Raw genomic sequence first — 23,132 nt, forward strand, 5'->3', positions numbered from 1 at the left:
CAATGAGAAGGTGGAAACCTTTACCCCTAAAAGTAATCTCATTGGTTTTCCAAGTTAGATTTCCGCAAGCTCACTAGTTATTTGAACCTTTAGGAGTTTACTGGTTCTCCTTAATTTAATACCAAGCATTTCAAAACACTTAAGAGGAGATAAAGGAATGAGAGCTACCTGAATCAAATTTTTCTCCACCATATCTAAATCCCTAACTAGAATTTTAATTATGCATTTACTATATTGGTCATCCGAAAGCTGTGTCCATCACTTCCAGAGGTGAACATGGAACATCTCTAAGATTCGTTGGGTGCATCGAAAATGACGAATGTCTTCTTATTGGTAACCCATTTATCTCATTGTAGAGATCTTCAACATAAGTGTTGCCTGGTCTCTTGGTCATAGTTACCTAGAATTGCATTAAGAGAAATTCAATCTCTCATTCCTCCATAGAGAAATCTTGGTCGTGTCAAGACTTGGCTCTGATACCACTTGTCGGCTGCTACCCACATGCCCTAGGGTCTAGGAAGGCCTCTTGGCATGCCTTGGCGAGTCTTGGAGTTTCATTTTTGAGCCTAAGAGGGTAATCGAAACTCAAAACCTTGTGGAAACCGGTTCAAAACTTTTTTTCCATTATAAAGAAACTCTAAGAGGGTAATCGAAACTCAAAAACCTTGTGGAAACCGGTTCAAAACTTTTTTTCCATTATAAAGAAACTCTAAGTTGAAAACATGGCTTATACAGATACTTCAACAACTTGAGATCAAAGCTACATGATATATTTATACATCATATCAATCAATATCAAGTTCTAATTCCAAGCTTTTAAAAACTTAGTATGATATATTTATACATCATGTCAATCAATATCAACTTCTAATTCCAAGCTTTTAAAAACTATCATATCAACAAGGAAAAGCATTCCCACCTGATGACCCGACCTAGGCCAATAGAGAGTGGTCACCTATGCTAAGTCGACTAGTTTGCTTCGACTGGTCTCACCATCCAGAGTGGTTTATACATTGGACTCCCTTCTCTTAACCCAACGGGTGAGAACAACACCACCAGGCTCATCTAGTTTTCCGATCAGATATGATTATTCATTTCATCCTAAATTGTGTTCACATCAATTCTTAATATCAATTGGGATTTAATTGATGAAATTATAACTATGAGTTATCCATTTCATTGGGTGTCAACCCTCAATTGTGTTTACATCAATTCATTTATTCCGTTCATTGGGTGTCAGTCCTCAATTGTGTTTACATCAATTCTTGATATCAATTAGGATTTAATTAAAAAACTATTACAAGATTTCAACAATATAAGATTGCAATGACATTATTTTGAAGATTAAATTGAAATTACTCACACATATGCTTTTTTTCCAAAATGGGAGGAAAATAGGCATACCGACTTTTAGTAACAATTATCCTTTCTAGATATACATTAAAACTTTACAATAAACCTTTAGCCTTATTTGTTTTAGAGAAAAAATTAACACTTAATGTATACATGCACCTTTAATTTAGGTTAATTACTAACATTATTTTACCCACACACTATTCTTTAGATGTAGAAAAGAAACTTCTATTTTTTCTACTCACAACACACCCTTCTTTGCAATATCTTTTCATGACATAACTCTCATGAGATCTCTCTGTCTCTCTTAGACACATAAATTACAAGGCAAGGAAAACATAGTCGAGACAAGGAAAAAATAGTCGAGATGAGTATGCCCAAATGTAGCTCTCTCTCTCTCACTCTCTCAGACATAAAAAGTGAATCCAAAGTCAAGTATGGAAGGATAAACTTATTTCCTAACTGTTGTTGAGAGAGAGAGACAGAGAGACAGAGACACGATGTAACTCCCAAAGTGTGTGGAAAGCACACTGAGGATAGGTATATATAGGTGAGACCTAGGGTTAAGTTAGGCTAGCTCCAACATCCCCACTCGAACAAAGGTATCTAGCTGTGGATGAAAATAACCCTTGGGGAGTAACAAGGGAAAAACCCACACCCCCAATATATACCCACCATTTTATTGTTATATTTGAAATGTTACAAAGTATAATTGTCATAAAGACCCTTCACAGCTCACAGGTGATAGTGCTATGGGAATACAAAGTACAATGGTCATAAAGACCCTTTGCAACGGATAGAGCTATGGAAAAGTAGAAAGATTACAATCAAAAAGACCCTTCACAATCGATAGAATTACAATGTATCTGCAGGTTGGCAAATGACTGATCCTTGAAGTGCATATAATAACTATCCATTCTTTGCCCGAAAGGATCCATATTATACCTCCAGCCAATGAGCATCCTTCAAGGTTGATTTCAAGGCAAAAGTGTTTACTGCCAAGTAAGCACCACGGTACCTGCCAATGAATTGTGTGATGCACATAGCACACTCTCCTCAGAAACGGTTCGTGACGCCGCTCTTGAGACAACATATACACATACAGGATGCTTGCATGCACATAGAACATAGAGATGCAAGAACATGTGTGCACATAGATAAAACAAAGCCGGCATATACAGAAGCCCAAAATAAGCACTATAAAGTAATCATAATCGCCAATAAAGTAAGACATAGGCAGGAAATAAAACTGCCCATGAGAGAAGCCAATAAAGACTGTAGCTGTCACAGAAGCTAATCAACAAAAAACCATGAGATAATACAAGATATGAACTGCTAAGAAAAGCCACTATAATTTAATACGAGTGGAAAATTAAAACAGATACATGCTACACCCAAAGCATTAAAATAAAGCACAATGAAATTTTCTGTTAATTATTACATTTTTCCTCACCTATAAGATTAAAGTCTATGGCGGATTTCTTTTCTACTCTCTCCTCCTCAGTTTGGTAGCCAAGTCATGCTTGGTATGTGTGACAACAAACACGAGGCATGCAACCAACACATACAAGCTCTTTCTCTACAAGCTTTTGTCCCTGCAAGCAGCCAACACATACAAATTCATATTTTTCTCTCTGTGCACTTTCATTGAAAAAGGCAACAAACAATTTTCTCGTCCTTTTTCTCAAACCCAATCCTTGAAAAAGGAGATAAAAAGCAAGTCATTCCAAGTACCACATAATAATGGAAGCCTATGTTCTAAAACTTTTTTTTCACTTCGTAAGAGATTAATTTTTTCCAAAAGTCTACAACAAGACTTACCGAACAAAGGTTCAGTAAATAAAACAAGAATTTTTATATAAAAAAACTGGTGCATAGATTAAGAGGGGTGCTCCTGCGAGGTTTGAATCCATGTGAGGATCTTTTCACTGGCTTGTATGTGCACATAGGATATGTGGTATATGACACATGACATAATTGTCTTGCACTGATCTAGTTATACATTATGAATGGTGGAATTCTTGTGTATTATTACAAGTCGTGTTGTGTGTATTAATGGTGGAGCATTTTGGGAGAGTGCATGGGGAGTGATGCTACTTATACACCTTCCCCAGTGCCCACAAACCATGTATGCATCTCCACCACCCTCGTGCATATCCAAGCACTATGGCTTCAAAAGAGCATAGAAGAGGCTCAAAAAGAATCAAAACTTAAGAAGAAGAAAACTAAAAAGAGCATAAAAGTATAGATTTCTTTCTATATTTGCTTCAAAAAAACAAGAGGGTACTAGCTTCCTTGGATGGATGTAAAGTATCAGTAAACGATAGCAAAAATATGTTTGCTTACATGTATATTAATCATAAAACTAAAGAGTCCTAGAATGCACCTAGTGGTTTAACATTGCTTCTCACACAAGAGACTATCAAAGTGTTTCTTGATGAACAATTGGCACTACCTTCAAAAGCAGATGCATCAGTGGTGAAGTGATGGTAAGAAATCTGCAATGTTTTTCTGAGCTCAACAAAACACATGGAATGATTAAGCATGGTATGGAGAATAATGGATTACTGTACAACCTGCGTTGAACACCACTAAGCTCAGGTTGGGAAGTGATTGCTTTGCTTTTTGATCATGGCTCTTGCTTACTACTTGGGTCTGCCTATGTACATCAACTCGCTGTTAAAGAAATGGATTTGCAACTGTAGTTTACTTGGAAAAATATGTGAGGCATTAAACATACAGCATTGCTTCATGAGCCACATTATTCGTGTGCAGTAACATCTTTGCTCTCAAGCTGTTAACCACAGACTATTCTCTGCGTCTCCTAACAGTAGTTCACTTGGAAAAATATTTGAGGCATTAGACATACAGCATTGCTTCATGAGCCGCATTATTTGTGTGCAGTAACATCTTTGCTCTCAAGCTGTTAACCACAGACCATTCTCTGCACCTCCTAGCAGCACCTTCCTTTTATTCAATCTACTTCCACCAATGACAGATTTTTGATTCCGCTCAAGACCATGATTCTCCATGGCAGCATAAATAGCATCAACATTACTTTGACCTGCCATGTAGCCAGTAGAGCCCACTGCATGTAAACTGTTCCCAGCATTTGTCTGAATGCCCCCAATCGTGATGCCAAGGAAGTGTTCAATAGTACGTTTCTGACTTGGTAGCTCCAGCAGTGAGTGATGAAAATAAACCTGCTGCCTGTGAAGGTAAAATTTCTCCAAATGTCGAGAACGCAGCAGCCGATCGATCTTTAAATCGGCTTACTTGACTGTCAGTCAGCATAGAACCCAGCTTCAAGGTTCCTTCCCCAAACCTGCTACCAACCTGAGAAAGAGCAAACCACGAATCAGAAAGTAAAGCCAAGAATAACCCTCCTTTTCACACACAGATTTGGTTCAGCCACATTAAAGCCACAGTTACCTGATTTATAAGAGATTTTAACGAAGGCCTTGCACCAACCAACGATGCAAAGCTTGAATCATCTTCCATCATCATTTTGGAAGCATGCTCACTTGAGATCATGCTTTTCAACTTTGCCCCATTCTCATCATGCGCAGTCTTCTTTGTCAAAGATGGAGTACTGCAAGGAAAGAAAACCAAAGCATTACTACACTCAATGTATTGTGGTAATGTTTTACACAACACAACCTGGATCTACATTTAACCCCACATCACCAACACAACCCATTCACTTTACTTCAAACCTTTATATAGCAGCCTGCAGGCATGCCACCAATGACCCTACCAATCAACAACGCTTACAATCTACAGCCAAAATATTCAGATCCTGCTCAACACACCCAATAATCGCTTCAAATGGAAAGAAAATTTTTATAGTATAGTTCAGGCACTACAGCATTCTCCAAGCAAGAGCTTCATATGGATATCTATGAGAAAGAGCTCTTGGCTATAATTCATGCCTCGGAGAAGCAGATGAGAATGGCAAACTTTCTTTCCATGTTTCATTTTCAGATTGTCCATACTCCGGGAAAAAAAAATGTGGTGGCAGATGCATTATCCAAGAGGCCTTATGTGGCTGCAGTTTCAGTGGCCTCTCATGGAGACTTATCTGCTATGCGAGATTTGTATCATTTGGATGCTGATTTTTGCCATATATGGACTGATTTGATGGCTGGTCACTCACATGCCTCTTATGTGATCAAAGAGGGTTATCTTATGAAGGATAACTGCTTATGTGTGGTGAAGGATATGCGTCCAAAGGTTATGGACGAATGTCACGCTCCACCTTTTTTTTTTTTCCGAGAAAAGATCCTTTCATTAGTTATGTAAAAAACGCCCGAAGGGCTACAAAAGAGATCTCTCCTGCTCCTAACAGAGAGAAGAGCAGTGAATACATCATGGCAGCCCGGGAGACTCTCCCTAGGTGCTGCAAAATACAAGCATCAGTCTAAAGGACTGAGCAGCTAAATCATACAATGGGGGGGGGAAAGAGCCAAACAGGTGGCCTGTAGTGCCAACGGGGGGATCCCGTGTGTAGGGTGTAGAACGGGCCGCAGCGCCAAGTGGTATGAAAGGCCTGGTGCCGTAAGATCGCCTCATCCGAGTCTCCCCGGATGCGGTCGTACTGTCCTCGCAGGGTGTGGATCAACTCCTGCCAAATCCCCCGAACAGTCTCTGCTGGTGGCTCTAATCTCCCCTCAAAGGCCGTAAAGCACCGGGCCCTCCAGGTGAACCAGATGGTGAGGCTGCTGAGGAGCTCCCATCGTAAATCCCTCTCCTGTGTCCAGCTGGCGGACGAGAAATCCGGTGCCGGAACCAGGCGAGGCTGGCCCCTAATAAATCTGATGGCCTGACTGCCCTGCTCCATCTCATAGCCCATAGCAGGCCCTGACGAAGTCGACCAAGCAACGGCACCCCACGTAAACATACCCTCTGGAGAGAGGGGGGCCAGAATACGCAGCATCCGCAGCCAAATCTGCTGTGCCTGAGGGCAGTCCCAAAGGCAGTGTCTCTGTGTCTCCATAGGGTGGCCGCATCGGACGCAGGCCGCCGGAAGACCGCTGTAAACAAGCCAAGTGCCAACTGCTGAGCCCCTGTGGGCGACCAGCCACTGAAAAACCGAGATCCTGCGGGCCTGTCGACTAGCCCAGAGCCGAGCCCAGAAATCCTCCAGGAACTCCTGTGATAGTCCCTGCAATCGCCAATGCCCCGCTGCCGCTGGAGAAACCGTCCTCCTCGCCGTCAAAATATGCCGTCCCAGCCGAACAGTATACTGGAAAAATGTGATCTCTGTGGCCTCAAGGGATGCATAAGGATCATGCCACTCGTACTCTCCGGGGTCCCACTGTAGCCGGGCCAAGGGGCGCGCTGCATATGCCCATATGCGCCAATCCGGGAGCACGTCAGCAGGGTCGGGGTCAATATGCCACTTCCGAGAAGCGGCAGCCACTACCCGAATCCTCTGAAAGGTGCACTCTGCAACCAAAGGCGACTCCACCTCCACTCTCTGGAGTCTGCCCTCATCCTGAATCTCATAATAGAGGCATCTGCCATCCTCAGTGCTAGCTCTGACAGCAATCAGGATCTCCAACTGCGTAAAGGCTCCCATCCACCGTGGGGCCACTGGCTCGAGAGGTGTGAACCACTCCTCTGAAAGTGCCTCCTGAATATCATCCCTCATAATCAACCCCCCTCTGAAGTGACTCAGCCTCTCCACCTGGGTCTCCTCTGGTAGACTGCAGAAAGCCTGCCAGTCTCCAAAACTATGAGCTGGGCCTGCCGCTAAAGGTCCCCAGGCTAGACGAGGCCGAGAACCCAGCATATGACCCTGCTCTGTACGAACCGCTGGGCTCCAGATGAGCGGCTGCCTGGCCCGCTCCTCAACACAAGAAGGAGGCCGCTGAGAGAGCCCCGGTCTCAGCAGCTCCCAAGCTCTCAGGATACTCAAAGCAAATCTGTCCTCCCATCCTCTACTGAGGCCTGTCCTCCTCATCTCTATGAAGATCCAGCGAATCTCTGGTGCCCAAGTACCCCCTGCAGGAGGCGCCCGGGCCTGCAGTCGCTGCAAGAGGAGCTCTTTCCAAGGCTCCGCGCCTGGAAGCAACCCCCGAACAATAAGCTTCCCCAATAAGGCTCTACTCTGATCGACTGGATCTATAATGCCCAAACCGCCCTGAGCCAGCGGAAGTGTAATAACTGCCCATGCAACCTTTGCCCGAGCTGGCTGACCGTCCCGCCCAGACCACAGAAAGTTCCTGATCAGCCTCTGTACCTGGCTGATGCAAGAGCTCGAGAAAATCCAGCAAGACGTAATGTACCACATAGTCGCTAACAGCACCTGATTTGCCACCACCACCCTCCCAGCCAAGGATAGTCGAGCTGTACTCCAATACAATAGCTTCTTCCGAATGCTCAGAAGAAGCGGGGCAATCTGCTGCTCTGGTGACAAGTCGAGGCCAATCTGGCATCCCAAATACCGCACTGCTGTGCCGGGAGGAATCCATCTAAAACCGGGGTCCGGACTCCATGCCGGAGTGGGAGCACTACTGATCCAAAAGGCCACTGTCTTGCGCCAATTGATCAATGCTCCCGAAGCTGCACTAAAAACCTGGAGCGACTGCTCAGCCCGAATAAGATTGGCCTCTTGGCCATGCAAAAATAAGCCCGTGTCGTCTGCAAACTCAGCATCAAGCAAATCCTCCCCCCGGACTGGGAGCTGAAGTCCTCTCAAACCAACCTCCTCTGCCGTCAAATACATACTCATAGCCTCCGCAAAGAAGAGAAAAAGGAAAGGGGCGAGAGGACACCCCTGACGGACTGATCTGGTCAGCTCAAAACTCGGCCCCCGACCTCCTGCAATCAGCACCTGGCTGCGAGCTGTGGAATACAAAGCTGCCACCCCTCTGATCCATCCTGGCTCAAAGCCCAGGCGTAGCATAGTGCCCTCTAAGAATCCCCAATCAACTCTATCGTATGCCTTCTCAAAATCGAGAAGCATCACGACCAAGTCCTCGCCAAGAAACCTAGCTCGGGCCGTCGCCTCCCAGAAAGTAAAGATGTTGTCAAGGATACTGCGCTCCTTGACAAATCCTGTCTGAGTAGCATGAATCAACTCCCCCAGGAAGGGCTGGATCCTCAAACTCAAGGCCTTTGCCAAGACCTTGTAGACAGTATTGAGGATCGTAATAGGCCTCCAATGCCGAATATCATCTGATACTCCCTCGCCCTTGGGGATAAGATAGATCAAGCCCTCTGAAAAGCTCTGCGGCATCACCCCAGTGTCCAAAACATGCTGAAAGCCCCTGCGGAGGCCTGGCCCCAAAAGGTCCCAATAGCGCATAAAAAAGGCCGGCGTCAGTCCGTCCTCCCCTGGGCAACTATGTCGCGGTAGGACCCTCAAGGCCTCGGCAAGCTCAATCTCTGACAGAGGCGCACCTAGAACTGTGCGCATATGGTCTGTGACCCTCCTCTGCACATGGGCCCACACAGTCTGTCTGCATACATCTCGATCCTCAGTGGCTGGCTCCGCTGAAAGCAAGTCACTATAAAAAGCAGTGGCAATGGCTCTGATCTCCCCGAGCTCAGTAGCTATCGATCCATCCGGTCTACCAAGCTGGCGAACCCCTGCTCGCGCATGACGGGGTCCAGTGATCTCAAAAAACTCCCCAGTCACTCTATCACCAAGCTGCGTCCACTGAGAGGCCTGACGACGATAGTAAAACTCATGTCTCTGCTCCTCTGCCTCTCTAACCTCCTGGCGTGCCTGGCTCAGCTGGGACGCCACCCACTCACATGCTGGCTGCTGCTCCTGAAGGCGCTGTAGCGAAGCAAGGCTGCGTCTCAGTCGTTGCTCCCGCTCGCGAATCTCTCCCAGTCGTGTCAAAGCTGCAGCGTGCAGAAAAGAGCTAAGATCAATGAGTCCCTGGGCACACTGGCCCGCTGCATCCTGGTCAGAGCACTGACTATCATGCCAGATCCTCTCAATGTCCTCAGCGAGACTGGGGTCTGCAAGTACCCGCTCTGGGATCCTCAACTGCAAGCTGGGCTCCCGTGTCCCCTCCTCCAAAGTCAATATAACTGGCGCATGATCTGAAAATGAGGTGCCAGCAAGAATGCCGACGGAGCCCCCTCGCTCCCCCAACCAATCGCCCACATAAAAGCGATCAATCCGAGATAGATTAGTCCCTCCCTGCCGGCGATCCGACCGAGAGAAACTAAGACTGTCCTGAGACCGGGAGAAAGCCCCATGCTGCCATGCATCAGTGATCCTCAGTGACATGCAAAACCGGTCCCAAGCTGCAAGCTCCGTGCCGTGCACTGTAACATGACTGCCTCCCACCCTATCTGCCGGGTCCTCAAGCATGTTGAAGTCTCCCCCAACACACCAATGTGCGGCCTCTGGCAATGCATCTGTAACCTGAGTCCAGAACTCTGCTCTGGCACTAGCATGATTGGGCGCATAGATGTTGAGCACACCCAATAGCTCATCATGCATCCTCAGAATGACATACTGTGCTCTACCAGGCACAATGATCCCTCGATCCACAATGGCCTGCCGCCATGCATCTGCAATAACCATGCATACTCCTCCCTATCCACCCAAAGGACCAAACCCTGCAGACCAGAAAGTGTCCCATCTACCAGGCATCACCGAACCATATCTCCGGATCCTGCTCTCACCCAAGTGGTGCTCCTGCATCATCAGAATGTCAATGCTGCCACCAACCAGGCATCTCTGTAGCTCCTGCCTCAAGCAGCCTCGATAGCGTATAAAGTGTGCTCCGCCAAGGCCCTGTACATTCCATGAGATGATCCTCATGGATGTCCTACTGAGGTGGATGCTGTCTCAGCCGTGCGGCGAGCCTTCGCAAGCGGCTTGGATGGAGAGTAGTCCCCATCCGAACGGCTGCGAGTCTGCCCACCCGGTGAACTGCAAGAATCCCGGATCAGGCGCCAGTGGCTGTGACCCATGGCGACTGCCTCCTGCTCTGACATAGTAACCTCGTGTATACTCACATATCCTGGGTCGCGTGCCAAATCTGCAACTATGCGCACGACCAAATGCCGAATCCCGGATGTATCCACACTCCCGGGATCCAAGAAAAAATGAGCCAACTCCCAAAGTCGGCCTATCACATCTGTAACCTCCAAATCGCTCATGTGATGCGAAAACTCAACTGCCTGAGTCTTCAACGTGCTGAGAGCGAGCTCTAGAGTCCACTCCCGGTCACAAGGTCCACATAGAGGGAACGAGAAGGCCACCGCTGAGTCTAGTGCCTCCTCCCCGCGGGCCGGAGGTATCACTACATGCACTCGGATGGGTGCTGGCTCATGAGGGCCCTCTGCTCCAAAAAGCCGTGTAAAGGTATAATCAAACGCCTCCGAGCGCTGTCGAATGCCGAGGCGACTCAGCCGACTGCGGATAGATGAAATCCGTGAGGCCCTAATCGGCATGGGTCTCCTCTGTGATGCTCGAGCGAGGTTTGTGCTCAGCGCTCTCCGGACTGCAGGTGAGCGCCAGGGAACTGCCAGGGTCTCCCGGGAAGGTGAGGCGGGCGGAGGGGGAGGAGGGGGAGGCGAGGGAGGTGGAGAGGGAGCCGCTGCCGAAACCGGAGCGGGGGCGGGCGGAGGCGAAGGTGGAAGCGAGGCGGTGGGAGGGGACGGGGGTGGGGGAGGTGAAGGAGGGGGAGCTGGCATCTCCTGGTCCTCGGTCGCTGCAGGGGTCTCCTCCTGAAGGGGAGCAAAGCTGTTCCTCACTGGAACCCAGTGAGACTGAGACTGTGGCTGCTGATGCAGCGGTCTCTGTGCGTGCTGCTGTGGCTGTCTCCCTCGGCGGCGCCCCTGTCCAGGCTGCCACTCCGAGGTCTCTGTGGCCTGAGCAGGTGTCCCTGAGGCAGCCTGCCGAGCCGAATCTGTGGGCGGGCCATCAGTAGCCTGCTGCTGTGGTGCGGGTCGAGGTCTCCTGCGAGGGCAGGCCTTGGCCAAATGACCGACCTGCCTGCAAATGAAGCACTGGTTCGGGAGCCCCGAAAACTCCACTCTCTGATCTATCCACCCCCCCCCTATCCTAGGTAGCTGAATGACCTTAGGAAGGGAGGAGATGTCAGACACCAACACTCTGACCGAAGGTAGCCCAGCTGCTCTGGCCACCACTGAAGCAGCTGAGGGGCCCGTCTCTAGTACCGAGCCCACCAATGCTCCGAGCCTGGAGAGGAGCGGAAGATACTCCCGGCGGAGACCAGGGAAACAGACTGTAATATGGAAGAGGCGCTCTCCCTGCTCCGCCGCTGCTGGGTCAAATCCATGCTGCCAAGGTCTGAAGAAAGCCCGAGCACCCCTGATGTCCAGAGGACTCATGGCAAGGACCTTGGCAACGCTCTGGGCGGCCTCGAATTCGATCTGATAATGGCCCCGGCCCAGGAGCTGTACATCTAGGATCTTGCCCACATCTGCAAGAAGGCGAGCCTGAAGAAGATCCCTGATCTCCCCTCTGCTGGGGCGAGTGCCGACTATACGGCAGATGGTGGAATGAGCCTGGAGGCGTTCCACCTCTGCGGTGAGGCTCGCTTCCTCTTCCGGCGAAAGAGAAAGCCTGATGGGGATGTCCTCGGGGGCGGGCGAGGGGGCTGCGGATGAGTCCCTCTAAGGCGAGGCGGGAGGAGTCTCCTCAGAGTCTGAAGCTCAGGCGAAGGCGAGGCGAATGCGGGAAACCTGCAAGAAACGGGCTGCACACGAAGAGGCGGGAGACCGGAAGAAAATGAAGAAAAACAAGAACCCCCTGGGGGTGAGAAACAGCACGAACGAGGAGGGAGGGGGGGGGGGGGGGAAGAAGGAGAAGCCCTGAGGGGGGGGGCGGCAATGAAAAAAGGCGAAAGGGAGGGGAGGCGAGGCGATGCTGAGGGGAGGCGGGTGCGAACAGGCGGAGAGGGGGGGAGGCGGCGAACAGGCGAAGAGGGGGCGGCTAGGAGGGGGGGACGAAATGGCGAAGAGGGGGGAGGCGAAGCAGCGAGACAGGAGGGAGGGGGGGGCGCAGCGGCGAGAAGAAGGCAGGCGGGGGATTGGAGGGGCGAATAGGCGGAGAGGAGGGAGGGCGAACAGGCGAGAGAGAGAGGGGGGACAGGCGGGCGCGTGCAGAGCAGGGTGGAGGCGGGGCTTCAGCGAGCTCGTTTTCTGTCACGCTCCACCTTATGCTGGTCATAGAGGTATCATGCCTACTACACGCATGATTGAGAGATATTTCTTTTGGCCAAGCATGCGTAAAGACATTGAGGCATATGTATGTGCTTGTATTACTTGCCAAAAAGTGAAATTTGACAGGCAAAAGCCTCCAGGTTTACTTCAGCCATTACCTATTCCCTCGCAACCATGGGAAAGTATTACTATGGATTGCTTTACCTAGTCATTGGAAGATTCACAATGCATTTCATGTGAGTCTTTTCCGGAAATATGTCGGGCCAGATCCTGACGAGCCTGTCACAAAAGATCCGCCAGAGATTGATGAGCCTTAGGAGATCCTCCAGCCAAAACAGATTGTCTTTCACAAGGACAGAAAGCTACCTGCAGGAAAGCTTTCCCGGCGATACCTCGTGAAATTCAAGAACTATTTGCCCATTGATGCAGTGGGTAAATAAGGATTATTTTGTTGAATACCCACAGCTGTTGCAGGCATATCTTGAGGCTTTTCAGTTGAGGACAACTCTTTAGAAGCCCGGGGAGATGTCACCAATTGGCTGACCATTTGGTCCATCTCCAGATTTGTGTCTCGTTCACTTGAGGCCAGGCCGGTGTCTCGGGTGAAGGGACCAGTATTTTTTTTGCATAACATGGACGAGAGCCAGACTGGTGCCACCCGTGTATGACCTGGACTGTGTTCTATCCATGGGATTGTCACGCCATCGAAGAGCCAGTATTTGTGCCGTGTCTTGTCTATGGGACTGTCACTCCATAGGGAGGCTCGTGTCTGGATCTGTCTTACCTATGGGACTGTCACTCCATAGGAAGACCGGGATTATGTTTTCTGTCGTGCCATCATTGTGCCCGACAGAAATGTTTAGTACTGGTTCCATGAACGGGAGATATGTCCATGATACTCTTTGCACATGCATTCATGTTTTGCATGTTTGGAACTGTTTTCGCATGATTTGTATTCTTGTGTTCGCTTGTTTGACGTGCCACTTACTGAGCGGGGACGCCTTCCAGTGAGTCGTGAAGTTTGCTCTGTCTTCTGACGAGTTTTATTGCGTGTGAACAAGTGGTAAGTGTATTGCATTTGTTTATTTCATAGCATTCTTTTTAACCTTTGTTTTTTATAACGTTGCAATTTCACTCATTAATGAGTGGGCACCCTTCCCAATATTTCATGGTACCTTTAGAAGGGTGGGCACCCACATTTGAGTTATGGTGGAAAAGGGAACCCCTCGTGTGTGGGGGTGGGTGCATGGCCACCTACCCACCCCCCACCTTGGAACCTTTGGAACTGGCCGCCTCCATGCAAGCCAGGTGGGCCGGCCACAGTTGGACGTGTGCCCTTTCCATCGCTCAAGGTGATCCTCCTCTTGCATATAGAGACGGCTATGCATGGCCACCTTCTGCCGGATCTGACTGCACAGGCGACCTCTCCATCACTTACATGTAGGCGACTGTTCCTACCCATAGACGGCTATGCAGGCGATCGCTTCATCCGGCTACCCATAGACGACTGTGCAGGCGACCGCTTCATCCAGCTATCCACAGACGGCTGTGCAGGCGACCTCTTCATCTTGCTCTGCAGGCAGCTGTCCTCTTGCCTTGCAGGTGACTGTGCGCAGGTCCTCTCGCTCCTCTCTGGCCAGCAAGCGGCAGACGACACCCTCTCCACCTTGCAGGCGGCTGCGCACAGATCTCACTCCTCTCTGGCCAACAAGCGGCTGCGCCCAGGAGCCACCCTCTCCACCTTGCAGGCGGCTGTGCACAAGACTCACCTCTCTTGCCAGCACGGGCTGTGCCCAGGTGTCCTTCTCTAGCCCCTATGCAGGGGCACTTACGCGCCTCTGATATTTGTTCTCCCACTAGCGAGCTACAGGCGACACTCACTTGCGGGCTAGCAGCAACAACAGTAATAGAGACTTCTCCTTTCATACGTGGGTGCCTACTACTTCTGAAGGCCAGATTTAAGCAAAGGTCTTTGATGTAAATCTTATAAGGGATACTCTCTGCTGCTAACACCCGTTCGGTGCCGGGTAGTCCAAGCTTTTGGAGAACCACGGTCCATGGGTGCCGAGATCCGACGAGCCAGGCGTTAGTACAGGAGTGCCTGTTTGTGCGTGGTCCTGGAACACCAGTGGGGCGCTCTCTGCGGATTCCAGTGAAGGCATAGGACCGTAGAGATTAGACTTCTTCAAGTGGATTACTCTCCTTCGAACGTCTACTTCAAGTCTCTTGTTTGGTAACTGTATTCATCTCAGTTGTACATGGACATCATCTGGTTCATTGAACCCATGGAGCATTGTATCTCTTAAATACTCCCAATAATATATCATATATTAAGGGGAGGTCGGCCCGTTCCGGCCCCAGTGCTGGTGTCCATTGATCAACATTTCATTTCATTTCAGTTTTCAGTTGTTATTGAGTTGTCCATTTATATTGTGAAATTTAAGTTGTGCTATTACGCGGGTGGGTGTCCAACGGAGTCTATTCCCACTTGACGGGATCGGTTTCATTTCCCATCATTTTCAGCATTTATACATCAGCATTAAGCATTTAATGTTTATGGAGCAGTCGGCCAACATCTAGTGCCAATCGACTGGCTATATAGCTAGTATAAATAGGAGGGCTTGACCCATTCCCTCATTCATCTCATAATTCAGTCAAGGAGCATTCAGGCGCATACCATTCAGCCTTGCATCCACCTCAGATCCATGCGTTTTGGAGAAGCGTAGCATCCTTCAGCAAGAGGAGCATCAACGCTTGTGCATTCAGCCCTCCTACAGCAAACGCATCAGTTCTCAGCATTGAGCCATCAATAATCCTTGCGTTTTCTGCATCCATGCAGTTTTCAGCATTCATTCATTCATCGTTTTGCTCCAGCCACTTGGTGAAGGTAAAACGCAGCATTCTCATTCATTTACAACATTCATAGACAGTCTAGAACAGTCCCAAACAGCCCCTCTCTCAACCCTAGCTTTGCATCCCTCCCTCATACCATTGGGAAGAGTGCATAGGCTCGAGATTGGACATCTTTGGTGCTTCTACAGCAATGTACAGTTCAGCCCAACACTTGGTCTTCAGAGGTCTCGCGTTTGGCTTATCGTCAGTCACACTGTCAGTCTCTTTAAAGATAATAAAGCAAATACTATCTCGGTAACGGGATAGGGGGCCTTCAGTGGGTAATTCGGCACCCCATACAGTGTACAGTTCTCATCTCTCTCTCATATCTCTCTAAAGTTTGAAGTATTAAAGTGGATTGCTAAACTTGCCAAACTCAGGATATAGAAGACGGTGTGAGCATTTGTGTGACAGGATCCTCCAATACGAAGACTTCCGCTGCATATTACAACTGGTCGACTTCTTCTATAGCTTCTACAGGGCTGGTTGACTTGTTCCAAAATAGCCACATGGCTGGTTGCTTTCTACCAAAGCTTGACAGGGCTGGTGGCCTCCTTTTTGGGCTGATATAGAGCTGACCAATTTCCTTCTGATCGTCTACAAGCTAGCCAATTGCGAAACTCAGGATACAGAAGACGGTGTGAGCATTTGTGTGGCAGGATCCTCCAATACGAAGACTTCCGCTGCATATTACAACTGGTCGACTTCTTCCATAGCTTCTACAGGGCTGGTTGACTTGTTCCAAAATAGCCACATGGCTGGTTGCTTTCTACCAGAGCTTGACAGGGCTGGTCGACTCTTTTTTGGGCTGATATAGAGCTGGCCAATTTCCTTCTGATCGTCTACAAGCTTTTTGTCCCTCTCTTTTGGCCTTGTCATCGGCAGATTTGGGGCTGTATCTGGAACTGTTTTGGAGCAATCTAGGATAGTTTGCGAGCTCATCTAGGGCAGATTTGAGGCTCTATTTTTGGGGTTGTTTTGGCACGGAGATCGAGGCTGTTTTTGGCTCCATTCCCGACTGATTTATGGACTGTTTATGAGCCGATTCATGGGACCGTTTTGAGACAATTTTCAGATGGCTTTTGGTGCTGTGTTTGTATCTTGGCACTGGATAGATATTTGGGCAAGAGATTTGCTGATGCGTTGTGGAAAATCCAGTGTTGTATGCACCCGCACCTTGTTTCATTGTAAAAGCTTCTCTCTAAATAAAGGAGTTCCTTGGGGGGAGGGGAGCGTTCCGGCTTAGTGCTGTGTTTTGATATTGTTTATGGTTATTTCCACGGGTTCCCGTCTGGTTTCAGTATGAGCAGGGAAGCCTTGCGGAAGCTCTAGGAGTCTTCTTTCAGCCCTAAACACTATCCTAGAACATGCTTGATGCAAAACGCAAACAAAAGATAGAGAAGAGATAGTTGAGTTTCAGTATATTCATATAGTACAAAAAGGGTGTACATGTCTTGGCCAGCCATAGGCTTCCATCAAAAGGTGGTAAACACCTAGTCTAAATCTAGTCTAACGACCCTACTCCCTAAAGGAGTGAGTGAGTCAAACAATGAGCCTATGATGCTTTATATAGACCTTGGGAATCCTCATGGACTGGCCAACCTGCCATCGGCCAGGTTCTGGACAAACAATGATCCTCTTGCGGCAGCCGACAAGAAAATACTCCTTCCATGCACTAGCCGATAGCCTCTTGAGTCCTCCATAAGGCTTCCCTGCTCATACAAGCTGCACCAGCTCCTATATTTGGTTCTAATCTTGTTCTTTATATGTTGCCCTTCAAGGATCAGCCCTGGGATTAGCATGTACTGGACAAACAATAATCCTCTTGTGCAGCCAACAGGAACATACTCCTTTCATGCGCTGGCCAACAGCCTCCTGAGTCCTCCACAAGGCTTCCCTACTCATACAAGCTGCACCAAGTCCTATAATTGGTTCTAATCTTGTTCTTTATATGTTGCCCTTCAAGGATTAGCCCTGGGATTAGCATGTACACATGCATGAACATGGCATCCCCCTCTGCTAAACTTGATGACGGGATTGCAACTTCTGTTCTAAGATGACTACCATCATCCCTTTGTCTCTTCCTGGAGTCCCAAACCTGTCATCCTTCCCTTCCTGGCAACCTTTTCACTGAAAACCTTGCCGGATCTCCAAATCCACTCGAAACTCTGATGAAGATCTATGCATCCGTTCCATCTTGTCCCCTATCCCTTCATGCCCTGGCCCTTAACACTTTTTGTGTATTCTGTTCCTCAGTCTTGAATCTAGCACTCTCACTCCACCCCTTGGAGGATCATGTCGGAATGAGCAATGGAAATGAGACTGAACAGAGCAGAAAACGCAGAAATGCTACACAAGACATAAGCGCTACAAACTCTGCTATATACACCTGATAACTAGTACAAAATGTGTGGGGGGAAAGTGTGGTATATATATATGATGGGGCAGCTAGTCGGCCAATAGAAACTAGGCCGACAGCCCCTGTGTAGGCCCCACAACCAACAAGACCTGGTCGACCCCGGCCCCATGGCCAACCTCCTACTATTGGTCGGCCAAGGAAGAAATACAGCCCTCCTCACAACTACAGAACCGGGAATAAAATGGACAAAACTGGAGACTCCTCACACGGGTGGACACACCCACATCACTGGCCCTCACTCTATACAGTGTAATATAGTACAGACAAGAGATGACTGCTAACACCCCCTCTTAGCTCCTGGATGTGAAACCAACCCCAGTGAGCTGGAGTGCTAAAGGAGCATCTGTTGAGATAGAGGCTTTGTGAAGAGGTCCACCGCATTGTCCTCCGTCGAACAAAAGACTATCAAGATGTCACCGGTCAAAATCTTCTCACGAACAAAGTGATATTGTATCTCTGTATGCTTGGTCCAGGCATGGAAGACCAGGTTCCAAGCAATAGCTATACAACTCTGGTTGTCGCACCGGATGACCATGGGTTCCTTATGTGGAAACCCAATCTCGCCAAGTAACCTCCACAGCCACAGCACCTCGCAAGCAACACCACAAGCAAGCCAATACTTTGCCTCAATGGAAGACAAGGCAATAGTTGGCTACCTCTCGCTGCTCTAAGAAATTGCTCCTGAGCCAAGGGTAAAGCCATATCCTGAAGTAGATCTCCTCATGTCTAGATCTCCTCCCCAATCAGAGTCACTCCAACCTCGGAGTCTGACTCGGTCCTTCGATCCCCCTCCAGTGTCATAAAAGAGTCCAAGATCCTTAGTACCCTGCAGATACCGCAAGATCCGCAATCTTGCATCCCAATGAGTCTTCAAAGGTGTCTGCAAAAATGAGCTCAACAACTCCACTGGAAAACTCAAGTCCAATCTCGTGTTCAACAACCAAATCAATGAACCAACAAGTTTCCAATACAAAGAGGCATCAACCTCCTCACAAGGATCATGTACACTAAGCCTGGTATTTGGGTCCATCAAAGATGAAATAGGCTTGCATTTCTCCATCCCAAAGGCCTCCAACAACTCATGAACATACCCCTGCTGAGAAACAAAGAACCCCCTCTGGGTCTGCAAAACTCCAATCCCAAAAAGAAACGAAGTAAGCTTAAATCCATCATCTCAAACTCCTCTGAAAAGGCAGCCTTTGTCACTGCTATGTGCTCCACATGACTGCCAATGAGGACAAGATCATCCACATAGAGGATAATCAAACTTCAAAGTGACCATACCACGTTCCCGAAAGAGATACAAGTTCGGATCTGCAACTGATCTCTGGAAACCCTTTCTCAAAAAGAAAGAATCAATCTAGCCCTAGGAGCCTGTTTAAGACCATACAAGGCCTTCTGCAACCTGTAAACCATAAACCTTTTGATCCAGGAACCTAAAAGCCTGGAGGTTGATCAACATACACCTCCTCTTGCAAGTCACCATTCAGAAATGCAGATTTCTCATCCATCTAATACACTGGCCACTGCTCAGAGGAGACAAGAGCAAGAACTGTCCGAATCGTGGTCATCCTAGCTATCGGTGCAAAAGTGTCTTCATAGTCAATGCCTGGCCGCTGAGCATAGCCCTTAGCCACAAGTCTGGCCTTGTGCTTGTCTATGGACCCATCGGACGTATAATTGGTCTTGTAGACCCACTTGACACCAATGACCGACTGCTTTGACGACCTCAGTACCAACTCCCAAGTTTCATTCTTCTCTATGGCTTTCCTCTTAGTCTCTTGGGAAAGAGCTTCTTTCAATGAAGTAGGCTCCTTGTCCCGAATGATACGAGACATCAAGGCATAATTTACCTTTAAATGCTCCTGTGGCTGACATTTGTCACGAACCCTATGGGATCTTCGAGGTCCATCCTCCATGGTCCACTCGAAGGGATACTCCGTTACACTAGACTCTCGAATGGTATCCAACAACCACTTCGGTACCCGAACAGAACGCGGAGCCTCCTGCTGCTGCTCGGAAAAATCTCCAACCTTGGGCTCAACCTCTCCAACTGACTGAGCTTGGCTAGCTTAAACAATAGCCCGAGACTCATCCTCATACTCATCTAGCTCTCCAAGAAGCAACGGCTCCTCAACAGTGGAAGCTAGAACATGCTCATCAAAGACATCGTCTCTACTGACAACAACCTCATTCCGCTTTGGGTCATATAGCATGTAGCCTTTGGAAAGAGAGTTATATTGTAATATGCGGAAGCTTCGGAGAAGGATCGGTACTTCAAAACTCAGAAATCAGCACTCTTTTCGCGACGGAATTAACGCACAAACTAAAAGGAGATGTGCAGAAAATAGAGAGAGAAGGGGGAGATGGAGAGGACACAGTATTGGGTCCCAATTACCCTCTGTAGGGCCCCCACCACGGATGGTGTATTTGCTTTATTAGAATGATGTAAATCTGAAAACAAATACAGAAACTTGACCTTTTCTTGGCTGGAAAATCCTGCCCTTGACCTTCAGAAGTCCACCCCTTTGCTTGGCAATCTCCTTGGCTTGACTGGCCCTTGATTGGCTTGAGCACTTGGTGAAAACTGAGATGAATTATGGGATTGTGGCTTCCTCTATTTATACTTCCCATCATGAGCAGTCGGCCAGCTGATAAACAGGCAGCCAGCATCATATTCCCACGACTGAGTAAATTCAGCAATAAATGCTGAATTAAATCCCCAAAAATGCTGGAAAAATCCCATAATGTCTGCGCATCTCTTCCTGGCTGGCTGGACATCAGGCGCCTGCTTCTGAAGGGCTGGACACATCTTTTGTCCACAATCCCAGGGTTGGGCAGCCTGTATGGGCTGCCCCATACATGCCCTACAGCCATATAAAGGCTGTAATCTCCTGGAGATTGCCTGATCTGTGCCCTAGGGCTGTCCTACAGCCCCTCCATGGCTGGTGGGTTCAGCCTGGGCCTTCCTGGCCCTCATGGGGGTGGTTCTACACCATTCCCGTGCCCCCACTCAGATCCGGGGTAGCCCTATGGGCTGGCCCCTTGTCCTAAACGTAATCTACTCAGTGATCTAGCATCCGGTACCAAACCAAATACACAGAACCACTGACATCATTCTAGAGGGAGACTCACAGCGCGGACTGGCACTGTTTCATGTGCAGGACAGTGCACACCTGACCTTGGACTCATGTGCAGGACAATGCACACCTGACCTCGGACGACTGAGATGGATCCCTGGCTGACTCGTCCCGGACTGGGCTCACATGGGACCAGTTCACCATCCCAGGTCCTGCACCTTCTGTACAGAAATGTCTACGTGGCATCCAAGTGCGGGATGCACGTGACATCCCCTTCTGCTTAACTTGACGGAAGCTGCATAGCCTCCAAATAATCCCTCAATATTGCCGGATAGTCTTCGAAAAATGCTTTGTCGAGCCATACCGCTTCATGAGTTCCTCGGTCCTGAAACTTCGTGAGGAATTGTCGTAGTCTTCGGCCTAAGCCATGCTTGAAACGGTGCAGAAGGATCTGTTCTGGAACCATTACTTCTGCTTCATCAATAATGTCTGGTTCCGCTTCGTCTTTGACCTCTGAAGGAGGTGGACCTGCATATGGCTTTAACCAACTGACATGAAATACATCGTGCATAGTCCAACTCGGAGGTAGCTTTAACTGCATAGACACCTCATTAATCTTTTTCCGGATGGGAAATGGTCCGAAGGTCCTGAAAGACAACTTTGGGCATCGCTTGCCCACCTGCTTCAATCTTTGCTTCATAATCCGAAGATACACCCAATCCCCTTCCGAAAACTTCATGTCCCTTCGGTCTTTATTGGCCTGTCGAGTGTAGGCCTCTTGCGCTTTAGCCAATCTGTCTTTAACGGACTCTAGGATCTCCTGGTAAGACTCCGTCACTCTGTTCGCCTCCGGTACTGAAGACGAAGTCCTGGTTAACAACGACTGGAAAGGCCTTCCAAACGCTGCCTCATATGGAGTCCTGCCAATAGCTGAAGAAAAAGAGTCATTCAAAACAGCTTGAACTAAAGGCAAAAACGATTCCCACTTACCTTGCTGATCGTGGACATAACACTTCAGCACATCAAAGGCCAACTGGTTGTATATCTCTGTCTGGCCATCTGTCTGTGGGTGGAATGCACTGGAAAAATTCAACTTAGTACCAAAATTATCAAACAATGCCCTCCAAAAATGACTGGTAAACTTGGCATCTCGGTCTGACACTATGGTCCTAGGAATCCCGCCAATCGGGTACCAATGCCGAATGAATAGCTGGGCAACATCCTCGGCGGTCACATTGGCCCTGCAAGGAATAAGCATAACAAATTTGCTGAACCTATCAACAATAGTTAAACACTGCGTATTACGCTTACTCGGACTGGGAGGCAGATTTGTGACAAAGTCCATCGAAATGTCCTGGAAAGGACCCTCGCTGTAACAACCCTATCTTCTTTCCACGAGGAGCTTTCACCTTTTGACAAATGTCACAGCGTTGTACATATGTAAACACATCACGCCTCATCTTTGGCCAATAGTATTGACGTTCTAATTTCTCCAGAGTCGAATTCATGCCCCTATGACCACCTGTAATGGCGTCATGGGCATCATGGAGAAGAGCTGCCCGGAATGATTTCATGACACATAGTCGGCCTTTGTAGAAAAGCCAACCATCGCGTATCAGAAAATGGCATGGTCCTGTGGCATCCAATGCCTGTTCCCTCTGTGTACCGAATTCCTCGGAATCCGCGTACGTGTGCTTCATGTCTTCTAGTCCTGTACCAACAAGATCAAGTCTAGTGGTCTGAATCGCAGATACTTGTCCCTTCCTGCTCAAAGCATCGGCCACTGGATTGGCCTTTCCTGGAAGGTACTCAATCATACCACCGAACTGCTGGAATATCTGACTCCAGCGGTATTGTCGATCACTCCACTGTGCACTTGGCATCGTCTGAATCCAGGGCAATGCCTGATGGTCAGTGCGAACCTCGAAGTCACGGCCATACAGGAAATGTTTCCAATGTTTCAAGGCCTGTATAACTGCTAGGAGTTCACGATCATAGACTGAGTATTTCTTTTCGGCGGGCAGTAACTTACGAGACATGTAAGCTACCGGATGACCATTCTGTTGCAATACACCTCCAATTGCGATGTTACTCGCATCGGTGATCACTTGAAATGGTTCGTTCCACGAGGCAAGGGCTAAACAAGGCGCTTCTGATAAAGCCACCTTGAGGTTCTGGAATGCCTCCTGCGCTCGTGGAGTCATTCGAATCTTTTGCCTTCTTGT

General features: G+C 48.4%; 1 protein-coding gene across 1 annotated transcript in view; it reads right to left on the reverse strand.

Moving 5' to 3' along the window:
- Positions 1 to 3,677: 3,677 nt before the first annotated feature.
- Positions 3,678 to 23,132, reverse strand: part of LOC147611992 (Vps51/Vps67 family (components of vesicular transport) protein) — a 31,966-nt gene continuing 12,511 nt past the window's right edge. The window contains exons 5-6 of the mRNA XM_086783846.1: positions 4,786 to 4,945; positions 3,678 to 4,689 (exon numbers count right to left, since the gene is read on the reverse strand). Of these exons, the coding sequence (XP_086639972.1) occupies positions 4,504 to 4,689; positions 4,786 to 4,945 (346 nt within the window). The 3' untranslated portion in view covers positions 3,678 to 4,503. The remainder of the gene's footprint in view (positions 4,690 to 4,785; positions 4,946 to 23,132) is intronic.

This window comes from Cibotium barometz, chromosome 46 (genome assembly GCF_041138505.1).
Source record: "Cibotium barometz isolate CiBa-2024 chromosome 46, ASM4113850v1, whole genome shotgun sequence".
NCBI lineage: Eukaryota > Viridiplantae > Streptophyta > Polypodiopsida > Cyatheales > Cibotiaceae > Cibotium > Cibotium barometz.